The following is a 13,385-nucleotide window of genomic DNA, read 5'->3' on the forward strand; positions in this document are numbered from 1 at the left end:
AATTTTAAATTATAAATGTGGACTTATTTCTCCAATTCAATTCCAACATAGTTTCTTATTCTATATTTACCTTTTCTTATTTCATATTTGAATCTTCTGTGCCCTGCAATGAAACTCTCATTGCTATTAAAATCAATAATCCTCTGCAGTTTTTTTTTTTTTTTTTTTTGAGACGTCGTCTTGCTCTGTCACCCAGGCTGGAATGCAGTGGCACGATCTCCACTCACAGCAACCTCCACCTCCCAGGTTCCAGCAGTTCTCCTGCCTCAGCCTCCTGAGTAGCTAGGATTATAGGCATGCACCACCACACCCAGCTAATTTTTGTATTTTTTTAGTAGAGACAGGGTTTCACCATGTTGGCCAGGCTGGTCTCAAACTCCTGACCTCAGGTGATCTGCCCGTCTCGGCCTCCCAAAGTGTGGGGATTACAGGTGTGAGCCACCGCGCCCAGCCATCCTCTGCAGTTCCTAAGTGCTCCTTGTAATAGGTAGATATATTTTCCAAATAGTTTTCTACTTTTCCTCAGAATGTATCACAACTGGACAATTTATTACATTTTTCATGTAGCAGTTGTATAATATTGTTTAGGTAGTTTTTTTGTGGAAATAGTTGAGTTGATGAAGAGGTGGAGGACGAATGGTGAGAGTATAGCAAGAACCTAGGAAGGGCAGGAGCAAAATGTTAATGAACTGGAAGTTTTTCTAACAGCTTTTTGAAACCACATTTTTATAGGTTGTTAAAAACAACTTGAATCCTGTTTGGAGGCCTTTCAAGATCTCTCTTAACTCACTGTGTTATGGAGATATGGACAAAACCATTAAGGTAAGTTGAAATTATATATATATAAAATACTTAAATATACCCATGTTCACCTATTTTATAAAATTAATACATAAGATAGTATTTAAAGAAAGTAAATGATGTAAGACACCTACAGAGTTAAATTTTATGTGTGTAGAATACTAAAATAGAAATGTCTTCTGGTAAGTGACACAGTTTGAGGAGTAGGCATGTTTGACTAATCTGTTGACCTAATGCTCAGTCAAACAGTGTCATTTCTATTTTATTCTGTATTTTAAAAAATAAAATGTCCAGTTTAATATTTTTTTCCTTTTAATAAGATTCCTCTGCTCTGCTAATAGGAACCTCGAACTACATTATTTGCCTTTGGTATGTCTGTTGCAGATAGAAGCAGATGTTACCCTAAGAACTCAGAGCTTGCTTCTGCCCTTAGCAAGGGAGGGCAGTATTGATGGCATTTTTCATCCTTATTTTCAGAATGAGATAAGTAATTAATTGAAAGCTTTTAGAAGGCTTTAGTTTTAGAGTATCAGGGAAGTGGAGTATGAACAGCAAATAGCAGATGTCTCAGTATTTTTTTAAATGTTTTTATTCATAGGCATTTATTTAAAAAAAGAGTAAAAATATAAATAAAAGAAAACTCATGGAGTGGTGTTGAGAATCAAAAATATATACATACATATACATAAAAGAAACTTTTGTACTAGAATTATTAACTTTACATGATTACAGATAGAGGTCTTTTTTATGTTCAGACATCAGTCGATCAAAGGGATTTTTTGGTTTGTTTTTCTCTTTTTTTGATAATGAATATGGTAAAAGCAGGCAACATAATGAGGAGTAAGTATAAGATTTGGAGTCAGACCACAGTTCAAGTTTTGACTTAGTCCTTTAACTGGCTAAGGGATCTTGGGCAGGTAACCACACTTCTTCACATTTACTTATTTATTTATTTTGCTTATTAGTAGGAAGCTTCACCTGGATTCTTCACTTTTATAATAGAGTTAAGAATTTCTACCTTCCAGAAAAGCAAAAATTAAATTAGCAGAAGTGAAAGTTTTGTAAAAATTTTGTAGAGGTGCCATTGTTACTGAAAAACTGCTTCATTTTTGCCGGGCATGGTGGCTCAGGCCTGTAATCCCAGCACTTTGGGAGGCCGAGGTGGGCAAATTGCCTGAGCTCAGGAGTTTGAGACCAGCCTGGGCAACATGGCAAAATACTGTCTCTACAGAAAATACAAAAATGAGCTGGGTGTGGTGGTGCACACCTGTGGTCCCAGCTACTTGGGAGGCTTAGGTGGGAGGATCCTTTGATCCTGGGAGGAGGAGGTCTCAGTAAGCCAATATTGCTTCACACTGCACTCCAGCCTGGGTGATGGAGTGAGACCGTGTCTTAAAAAAAAAAAAAAAAAAAAAAAAAAAACTGCTTCATTACTGAGATCCATAAAAAATTGCTTCCAGTTTGTAAAGAACTTTAAAAATCAATCTAAGTATGATTTGTAAGGTATCTGAAACAGTAGTGAAAATCCAGGTCCAAAATAAATAGTTGAAAACTAGCTATAAAAATTATTTTTTATCATTTTGCCAAATCCAGACTTTTGCTTTTCATATTAAAAATAGTAAACATCATTAGATGTCAGAAGGCAGGTAAATCTAGGGGAAAATGTCTAAGCCATAACTATTTGATTGTGTGTAATAATATGTTAACAACAAAACAATATCTTTTAAACTTTTTTGCTCACAGTGGCATGCTTACAGGGCTATTTTATTATAGTAAGTAAACTGATTTTCTGAGCTTTCTCTAATGAATGTCTTCCATTCTTAAAAGTTTCTTGGTTTGTTTTTAACTATACACAACTTGGTTTGCTACGTCATCACTGACTTTATTTCATTTAGTTCTGCATTTCTTTGCAATATCAAAAAGTCATACATTTGTGATTCTCTTACTGTTCGAAAATTGCTTATAGGGATAGTAAAGAGTTATAGAGCAGAGAATAGAGTCAGAATCCTCAGTAGTTTCTTTGCCGTGTTGTGTTATCATTCTAGCATGTATTATTTTCATTAAGATCAAGTGAATACGAAAAATAATCATGCATGCTGCCACTTTGCCTAAAATGGGAATGCCTTACTGAATGTAGTATCTGTGTGGTGTGTGCATTCTCTTTCATATATACATATGCCCATGTGTATATATGTATACATTTATTTTTATTACACATATGTTTATTATGTATACTATATATGCATGTGTATATGTATATTATATATCCATTAAATGTATATGAATACATGTATATATTATATACTTGCATATACATATGCATATGTATATATGCATATATTGTTATGCCTACCATTGTTTAAAAAGCCAATAGTACTGGTCTTTGAATTCTTGAAAAGAGAGAAATTAAATGACACGAATTGTCTTACCTCATACCGTATCTGAACATAAGCCAGCATTATAAATATCATGTCTGCCTTCAAGGGGACAAGAGGGAGCTTTTTCTATATATTTATTATAGTGAGTAATCAAAATTTTTAGTTTAAAAATATTATTTACATTTCCTGAAATTTTAATGTATGAATAGTCTAAAGATATGAACTGTTTTAGCCCTTCATAATCTTTACTCAAATAAAATCTTGGCCTTGTCAAAGCTTAATCTTGTCTTAGATATAAATTGGTGTTCCCTGATTGCAAATCTAAAATGTAAAGTTCTGTTTTCCATATTTGAAAAATGTCTGTTTAAAAACCATGAACTTATTAAAATATTAAGATAGTTTGTTTTCTACCTTATCTAAATATTACTTCCTCTAAAAATTATGGAAATTATTAAATTTCTTTTCCCTTGGCACATTAAAGAGTCATATGAAAGGTTTTTGGTTTAAAAATTGGATACTGAGTAGGGCAAGAGTCAAACTGTCAGACTTGGTCAGTGGCCAAAATGCCTGCAAAGCATTTTCTTAAAAAAATAAAATCCCTTTCTGTTACTCAAAATTGAAATTCTCGGTCTTGACTGTTTTGATTGATTGATTTGTAGTCTTCCTGAAGAATAATGAAAACATAAGTAGGGAATGAAAGACTTCCAGTTATGATAAGCATTCATTTCATAGAACTGAGGGGAAAAATAGTCACTTTGCCAAGTAAACATAAAAAATCCTGAGTATTTTAGCTTGGCAGTTAATCTAAGTTTGAGAAGGATATTAGCAAGATAAAGCTCTCTATTGGCTGATGGTAAATGCAAATTGCTTCTTAGTTACAAGTTTTTATTTTAGATTACAGGCTCTAGGATTTCAAAGTGTCCTTAGCACAGCGTTACTTTACCTGTGTTGGTTACCACACAAGGCATACCGTCTTCTAAGACTTTTTATTTAATTCCTCTAAGTCTTAGTTCTGCAAAATGGGCATCATAGTAACAGGATTCCAACTCTGTCTACCTCACAAGACTATTTAGAGAATGTGCACAGTGTACATAATAAATGTTTGCAGAAGTGAAATAATCTGTTTTGAAATAAAATACTATAAAAACATTGGTGTTAAATGTTCACAATCACAGTCAATTTTCAGCTTCCCTTGAACACTTCTGCTTGGTAATAGTTCATGCCACCTAATTTTTCCCATTGCAAAGAATATTCTAGTATTCTGGTGAATATTTACTCTTTGACTGTCTGTCAACCTGTCACGAAATTACATGCATCTCAAATACTCTCACCTCTCTTCTCTCTCCTTTCAGAGAGAGAAAGCATTTAATCAGAGCCAGATCTAAGACTAGAACTCACCCTGTCTCACATGGAAATAGAGTAAATATGACCCGGTGTAGATACTTCCTCAGTGGACTAAGTACTCTTAGCCTGGAATTGTTCCTTTCATTGTAAGAGTTGTGATCTTCACAATGATGCACATCTGGCTTCATCATATCTAACTTATAATACAAGCCAACCTCACCAGATTGCAGCTGATGAAATATATTTTTCGTAATTCTAAAGTATCTAGGATTTAATTATATAAATTTTAGCTTTCTAGAATGTTGACTTCCTTTCTTTCTCCATATAATGGCTTTTAGCCATTGCATAGTAATAAGGCAAAGAAGTGGATGAGAAAGAAGGTATAACTCCATTTTGCCCTTTATCAGCACTTATAGAAGGCATGATAGAGGAGCTGGAAACTGCTTAATGTGGAATTGAAACAGTATTTGTGTTTTTCATCTGCCTGTGATCTATCTTAGATCCCCATTCCAGGATAGCTGGGGTTTGAAAGTGTTTCAATATTGCTTCTCTAGGATGTTAATTCCTACTGTCCCAAGTAGGGACTGCATAGTACACATTTTCATTTACTTTAATTAAAAGGGCACTTCATGATAGATTATATTTATTGCAGCCAATACTTTTTAATAAAACTATATTGATTTTTATATATTTTTATTATATTTAATTTCAGGTGGAGTGTTATGATTATGACAATGATGGGTCACATGATCTCATTGGAACATTTCAAACCACCATGACAAAACTGAAAGAAGCCTCCAGAAGCTCACCTGTAAGTTACATCCTTGCATTTGCATATACTTTATAGTTTGGCTATGTATTTATTACTGTATTTCATTTTTTTCCCATAGCATCAAACGGTTTACTATGCTTTTAGTCTATATTGCATAATGCTCCGAAATGTTTAGTAATCACATAATCCACAATTCATACTTGGGGTATGAATTTTATTGAGCAGAACACCACGTAACAGTTACTAATGCCAGACGAGGACTCCAACTACATGGAGGACAGCAAAGATGATCACAGCGTCAGTCATTAGGAATAGAAGTCCAATCCTTTTGCCTATTGTATCATCGTATTGGAGTCAAGGCAAACACAATGCAGGCAAGCACTAGAGGGAACCACACTTTACTTACAGAGAGAAGAGGCAGAGCAATATCAGCTTTAAAAGTAGGCATTGGTTTCCGTGGCCAGCAGTTCCATCCAGCAACCAATGCAGGGCAGTTGGCCCCAGTGTGCTTATCTAGTGCTGTAGAAGAATGACCCTGCCCCTCTCAAGACTATGAAATACTGAAAGCTGGGGGCAGACCTGAGAGTCATTAAGCACAGGCTTCAGCAGGACCAAAGAGCACTTGTGGAGCCTGAAGGTATAAATGAATAAGTGAAGTAATCTAGCCCTTTTTCAATGAGAATTCGGTTTGTGGAATTTCTTTAGCTCTAATATATAATAATTTTTTTATTGTTTTTCCTTTCTTTAATTTCTAATACTCAATAATTAATACTTATGATTGTGACTGAGACTCCAGCAAGATCCTGAACCATCAAAGAATTTGTTTAACATAATTTTGTTTTACATCATTGTATTATACCACGTGTATTTTTTAGTGTTTGATTTTTGGAAAACTAGTAATGACTGCCTGAAGTACATAAGTGACTTTGTGTTAACCAGAAGAGGTGACTTACCAAGCATTTATTGAATATCTCTTGCGTTATTATTAGGCAAGACAGTGAGAATTTGAAGGTATAAGTTGGAGGTGATTATAATGTCACTGTGAAGAAAAAATTAAATGAGACACTTGAAAATAACACAGAGTATGTAACTAAATTTCATATAGTTGTAGAAATTTAAAGAGGTAGATAGAGATCAGAGAAGACTAGAGTAGCAGTGGAAGTTGCAGAGGAGAACAACTTGAGCCAAGCCCTAAAGATGGATAGGGAGATAGGAAGGGGAAGGAAGATCATTCTTTTGGGGGAAGGAAATATAAACAAGAGGAGGTGTTAGATCAATTTTTAACATGTATTCCCAGTGGAAAGAGAAGATCTTTGATGCATATTTTACCATAGAGTTGGGCTTCATATATTTGTTTTATGATTTTTTTTTTTCTTTTCTTTGCAGCATATTTTCGTTCTTTATGTTGGTAACAGCTACGAGTAATATTTTATTTCCTTTATTATACCATTTTATATCATAGAGCCCAACTTTATGGTAAAATATGCAGCAAAGAGAAAAGATTATGCCTTGGAACATTTGCAAGGAAATTACCTGCGGAGGTAAAATTTATTTGGGGAACTATTTTGAAAGGTATGCAATTTTAGGAGTGCCTTAATTGTTGGAAATTTACCTGATAAATATTCCACATACTTAACATATTATGTAATTGTTTCAGACTTATATTTTGCAACAGACCTACATCAGTAGGTAGTTTGATTCTAAAGGAAAAAAAGTCATTCATTTAAAGTCAGATTGGCATTTCTAATATTGCTAATAAAAAGTAACATTTTTGTCTTCTCTTCCTACAGGTTGAATTTGAATGCATAAATGAGAAAAAAAGGCAAAAGAAAAAAAGCTACAAGAATTCAGGTGTTATCAGTGTGAAACAGTGTGAGGTCCGTTGGCCTTGGCTACTTATTTTTATTTATTTATTTATTCTTTTTGAGCTGGAGCCTCGCTCTGTTGCCCAGGCTGGAGCGCAGTGGTGTGATCTCGGCTCACTGCAACCTCTACCTCCCGGGTTCAAGCAATTCTCTGCCTCAGCCTCCCAGGTAGCTGGGATTACAGGCACCCACCACTACACCTGGCTAATTTTTGTATTTTTAGTGGAGACGGGGTTTCACCATGTTGGCCAGGCTGGTCTTGAACTCCTGACCTTGTGATCCACCCACCTTGGCCTCCCAAAGTGCTGGGGTTACTGGTGTGAGCCACCGCATCCGACCCAAGCCTTGGCTACTTATAATATGAGATTATATTTCAAGTTCTCCCGTTAGTATGTTTATATTAAACAAATACTTGAATTTCAGGCAGTTGAAAATCACATGAGCATCTGGTCACCTTTAGCAAAAAGAATCAAGTAGGGAAGAACAAAAAAATCAAGTAACCTGTTTCCAAGGTTTGACAACTTATTTGCAAAGGACAAGGATAAGTTTTTCGTTATCTTAGGAAATATAAAGCATCATAGTATTTTCTCAGCTCTTTAGTGGAAATGACCTTACCCAATGCATTTATCCTCTTCATACTTTCAATATAAAATGGTATGAGTAAAGGGAAAAAGCCAAGATTTTTTAGAGGGAACAAGTGGAATGGAGTTTTTGTTTTTTAAAATGTTGACTGCTATGCTTTTTAAAGCCCTCTACATATTGGATTCATTACTAATATCTTAAAACTTAAAATGAGTATATTTCATCTTTGGCCATTAGTATTCTAATCTTAACATTGCTATAATTATCTTGAAGCAAAATTTTACAGATTCATGGCACATAGGGGAAGGGGTATCTTAAACCTGAATGCAGGGGTAATTTCCATGTTTATATCATGTCCTGTTCAATTTACAGACTTTTAAAAATATATGCCAAAGAGTTTTTTGCTTCTCTTGTATAGTAGGAGAGTTGTAATTTTAACAGTTTTCTCTTATTTTTAGATTACAGTAGAATGCACATTCCTTGACTATATAATGGGAGGATGTCAGCTGAATTTTACCGTAAGTAACACACTGAATTTTTCAGCATAGGCTTTTTCCTCCATGTTGCAGTATATTTTCTTTCACTGCAAAACTGACTTTGTAATGAAATTTTCACAATCTGTTTAGCATAGTCTTCTTAGAGTCCTCAGGCAGGTTGTCTGGGCTCATCATAAAGCTCTCAGTTTTGTTGATGAGATCTCTTCCTCCTGAGAGAAAGTAGATGTGTACAAACCTACAAACTCGTGGTTATCCTGAAGTAATTTAAGGACTAGAAAGCATTAGTGAGACAACCTTATAAAAGACAACCCTTAAGCTTAAGTAATGGATATAATAATTCATTATTTAAGCCATCTAGAAAAGTAGAAGCATCAGGTTGTTTCACATTTAGGCTTTACTTGTTTAATTGTCTATGGAAATAGAGGTAGGCATTTGTTAGGAAGTAGGCGCCAGGATGCATGATTGTATCCCATCTCTTGAAGTTTTTCTGGACATCAAGCACAGGTGTCCCTGCCTTCTCCTTATTAAGGGCTGCAATTGTTATTTGGCAGGTGGGAGTGGACTTCACTGGCTCCAATGGTGACCCAAGGTCTCCAGACTCCCTTCATTACATCAGTCCCAATGGCGTTAATGAGTATTTGACTGCTCTCTGGTCTGTGGGACTGGTCATTCAGGATTATGATGCGTGAGTATGACTTTGGAAAAACTAAAATACATGTTTTCACAATTCACCAGAAAGGGTAGTTTGTTTCATCGGCTAGCACTCTGATATAGGTGGTAGGATGATGATGATTTCTCCCTAAAATCCCCCCATCTTATCTTCTATTTTTCTCCTTGTGGCAATCTTGCCGTTTACCTTAGATCTCTAATATCTTGCTGTGATTAGTTATCATATATGGCATGTACTTTGCTTTATATTACATATAGTTTGCTACTTACTTCCTGACTGAATGTCAGCAAGGCTCTTGTTTCTTTAGTCTGGTTTCCCTGGGGCTTATTCATTAGGCATAAGTTGTATGAGTGATTGAAGCCCAGATGACATGTTTTATAAATACTATTTATAAATACTAAATACTATTTATGTTAAATACTAAATACTATTTATAAATACTAAATACTATTTATGTTAAGAAATAAAAACTATTTCTTAACATATCTATCTCCTTGGCAGTTGCCAAGTTATTTTTTTAACGGTGACTTTTAACAAGTGCTGAAGGATAACTAGATCTAATTGCTATGAAATATTCTGAATGGTTATCAATGGTTAGGTTTTGAAAAGATTTAAATAGGTCCTATTGAGGGTTTACTAAACAACAGGGAAAACATCTGCATTAGTAGTGTTTTTCCTGATGTAGCGTTAAGAGTACAGAATAAAATTTCACTTGCTTTTGTCTATTATTATTTTATTTACATATTGATCGGGCTTTTCATTAATCTGTAGCATTTAAAGAGGTGACATTTTTAGGCAAATGCAAAGAAATCTAAAGTAAGGTGGCAATTCCAATTTCAGGCTAGTAAGTTTTAAGGTAAAAATCATTAAATATATTTAACATATATAGAAAGTTACTTTATTAAACAGTAGTGAGAGCTTAGAAAGGTGGTCAAATATAACATAGAATTAAAAAATTAATAATTTCTCACTAGCAGATATTAAAAGTATTATTGCAATTATCTTAAGAGTATGGAATTAGGACATGACCAGTGGAACCAAGCAAACAGTCCAGAAATAGACCCATGCATATAAGTGAATTTAGGGGAAGGGGTTGTAAAAGCTGTCAAACTGGACAAGAATTGAATTTGGATCCCTGACTTATACTTGCATGTTTTAGGATATTATTCTGTATAAATTAGAGTACAGACCAGACTGCTGAAATAGACACCCAAAAACAAAGTGGCTTTGACAAAATAGAGGTTTATTTCACTTCACATTGCTAGGGGTAAGTATAATAGTTAAGAACTGATAGGGGAGTTCTGCTGTTCTCAATTCACAGCTTCCCTCCGGGGGTCCGTAGCTCTGGTTCTCATCTTCTCCAGCCAGGGGGAAGAGAAGAAAGGGACCAGGGAGTGAATGTGCATTCCCTTTTAGGGGCATGATTCAGAAGTGGCTGGCAAATCACTTCTACTCACATCTCCATCTCTAGATCCCAGCCATCTGATCACATCCAGCCCAGAGAAGCTAGGAAGAGCAGTCTCTAGCTCAGGTGTTCTATTATTAAAGGAGAGAATGGATATTGCCGGAGAGCAGCAATTCCTGCTTCATATCCTACTTCAAAACACTTTCCAGATGAATTAGAAGTTTAATATCAAAAGCAAACTTTAAAGTTTTAGAAGAAAGTATATGTGAATTGTTTATAATCTTGTAGTGAGGAAAACCTTTAAGCAAGAGAGCAAAGGCAAAAATCATGCAGCTTTTTTGTGTTCACATTCATTAATATTAAAAACTATGAAAAGAAAGATGCTTTAAACAAAGTTGAAGACAGACTACAAACTGGGGAAAAATGTATCTTTCTTTCTTTTGAGAAAGGGTCTCGCTCTGTCACCCAGGCTGGAGTACAGTGGTGCAGTCACGGTTCACTGCAGCCTCCCCAAGCGATCCTCCCACCTCAGCCTGGGAGGAATATTTCTGACATGGCATAGGCTCTATCTTCAGTGCAAAACTAACTGTTAAGAATAAATATGAAAGGAATATTCCTCGTAGAAAAATTATGTTCATTATGGTGTTTTATAATGGCAGAACATTGGCTATCAGACATCTGGGGGAGGATATCCATTTTGTGGGATATTCAGTGGGCTATTCACGTGATGTTGTATATTCGGTCCACTGTCCCTCTCCCTAATGTATGAATGTTTGTATTAAGTGGCATAAATAAAAGCTACCAATAACCTCTGATCATCTGAGGTCAGGTTTTGCTACCAAATGAGTTTGCCATCAATTAGTAAAAAAAGAATTGTGATTTTCAGGGCTTCATGTATTTATTTACTCATTTGATCACTGAAATGATACACAAGATTTAAGTAGAACAGAGTAGGTTATAAAACATGCATGTAAACTCCATTTCTACAAAATCTATAGAAAGAAACATTTTTCTTCCTCAGTGCACAGAAAAATATTTAGGATGAGAGTTGTCAAATATTAACATTAATTCTCTTTGGCAGTTAATATAGGTAATCTTTGTTTTATCTTCATACTTTTCTAAGATTTTGAAAAATTATTTTTGAAATGGGCTCATATTGATTTTATTGTGGGCAAAGATAAAGCTCTTTATTTTGGAAAAAACAGTATTTTATTAAATATTTTTTTCTTTTTAGTGATAAGATGTTTCCAGCTTTTGGTTTTGGCGCTCAGATACCTCCTCAGTGGCAGGTAAGAGGAAATCTCTATTTTAAAGCTTTACCTCCTAGAAAAGCAGCCCAGCCCTCATCAGTTCTTTGTCCATCTTTGACAGGTATCACATGAATTTCCAATGAACTTCAACCCATCCAATCCCTACTGCAATGGTAAGTTAAAAAATAAACATGAAGACTTCAAATGGAAAGGCTCACTAGTCTTTGTTATTTTGTTCTTTGTTCTTTGTTTTTTTTCTTGTGATTAAAACTACTCAAATTTCATCTCTAGGTTTCATTTTCTTACATATTTAACTTTCTGTTGTATAAGGTAGAAGAATTGCACCAGGTTGGTGGTTAGGGTAGTAATGGTAATTATGGGGCAAATCAGTATTATGATGATAAAGGTGGTGAGCTAAATCCTCCTACCTTAAGAACTTTAATAGGACAAAAACATTCTCAATCTTTGGAGTAGATCAGTAAAAATATCATCTATTAAAAGTATTTTCACATATAAATTTATTTAAAAACAAACCTTCAATAAAATGAGTAATTTGATATACAGATCTTTTGAAGCTTTTTTCAGAGTAGTAGTCACTCTCTACGAAGAGAAAAGTATCCAGCATCTAATACTTGTTGCTCACACAGTATTCTATAAGTAGCTGGGATGGGCAAAAGGAACAAAGAATTGATCTTCTATAGCAGCTTTCCTCTGTGTAGAGAGCAGGAGGCAAATATTTGTCTTTCATTTCACTTTTTTCTTTTATTTATTTAAAAAAATAGAGACAAGGTCTCGCTATGTTGGCCAGGCTGGTCTTGAACTCTTGACCTCAAGCTATCTTCCTGCCTTCTGTCTTGGCCTCCCAAAGTACTGGGATTAGAGGCGTGAGCCACCATGCCCAGCCACATTTTACTTTTTCCCTTATACCTCAAGTATCCAAGTGCTGCTTCTTTTTTTTACCACATTGAGCAATCAACCAGAAATGCCAGCTCTTCCACTAAATTATATATCAGACTAAAGAGTTTGGAGAAGGCAAGATAGGTGTGGGAGCAGAGGCATAATTTAAAATTCTAGACAATACTCTAATTTTCTGCAAAGGGTCCTTTTGACAATTACAAATGTATAGCTTTCTAACAGGAGAAAATGTTTTTTCCTTTTCTTCCTAAACAATATTCATAAGGTGGAAGAGCATAAACAATTTTTGTGGGGGCAGTTTGCAATATGGTTTTGTTCTTTTCCCCAGAACACTTTTTCCATACTAATTCAGTGTTCTTTGAGGCACTTTCAGTGACTGGTTGTGACCTCTTTTATTCCCTAGCCATTTGAAACTGGGAATGTTATTCTTTTTAAGAAATATGCTTCATTTTTATAATGAAAGTGGATAATCTTTAGAATTTGTTGTAATTAGCTTTCATTTATTGTAAATGAATATGGATGACATATCATATGATAATTCATTTTAGAAGTTCAGTCACTCTGTGAGTAATGTAAGCCCATCCTTGGGCTGTTCACCAAGTGGTTTACACTCTGGAAAAAGCATCAGTTTGGTTTTAAACAAAGGAGATACTATACAGCAAAAAGCTCAGAGCCTTATTTTAAGGCAAGGAAGTTTAATCCCCTTTTCCTAACTAATCATTGAATCCAGTTGCCTTAGAAATAATATGCCTTAGAAATAACTTGTTACTTTGATACATACAAAGGGTTTTGGCATAATTCAATTTTAATTAAGGAATTGAAAGCTCTTGATATTTGTGAAGAAATTATTATTATTATTATTAATTTTTTTTTTTTTTTTTTTTTTTTTGAGACAAAGTCTTGCTC

The 13,385-nt window shown here is 34.7% G+C and overlaps 1 protein-coding gene across 9 annotated transcripts in view; it reads left to right on the forward strand.

The window, feature by feature from the left end:
• The window catches only part of CPNE3 (copine 3), a 47,052-nt gene that overhangs the window by 25,140 nt on the left and 8,527 nt on the right, over positions 1 to 13,385 (forward strand). For all 9 annotated transcript variants that reach the window (XM_063606842.1, XM_063606841.1, XM_063606845.1 and 6 more), the window contains 7 exons: positions 733 to 822; positions 5,236 to 5,334; positions 7,086 to 7,172; positions 8,201 to 8,260; positions 8,791 to 8,924; positions 11,549 to 11,603; positions 11,686 to 11,737. In XM_063606842.1, the coding sequence (XP_063462912.1) occupies positions 733 to 822; positions 5,236 to 5,334; positions 7,086 to 7,172; positions 8,201 to 8,260; positions 8,791 to 8,924; positions 11,549 to 11,603; positions 11,686 to 11,737 (577 nt within the window). The remainder of the gene's footprint in view (positions 1 to 732; positions 823 to 5,235; positions 5,335 to 7,085; positions 7,173 to 8,200; positions 8,261 to 8,790; positions 8,925 to 11,548; positions 11,604 to 11,685; positions 11,738 to 13,385) is intronic.

The sequence above is a fragment of the Pan paniscus genome, chromosome 7 (genome assembly GCF_029289425.2).
Source record: "Pan paniscus chromosome 7, NHGRI_mPanPan1-v2.0_pri, whole genome shotgun sequence".
Taxonomy (NCBI): domain Eukaryota; kingdom Metazoa; phylum Chordata; class Mammalia; order Primates; family Hominidae; genus Pan; species Pan paniscus.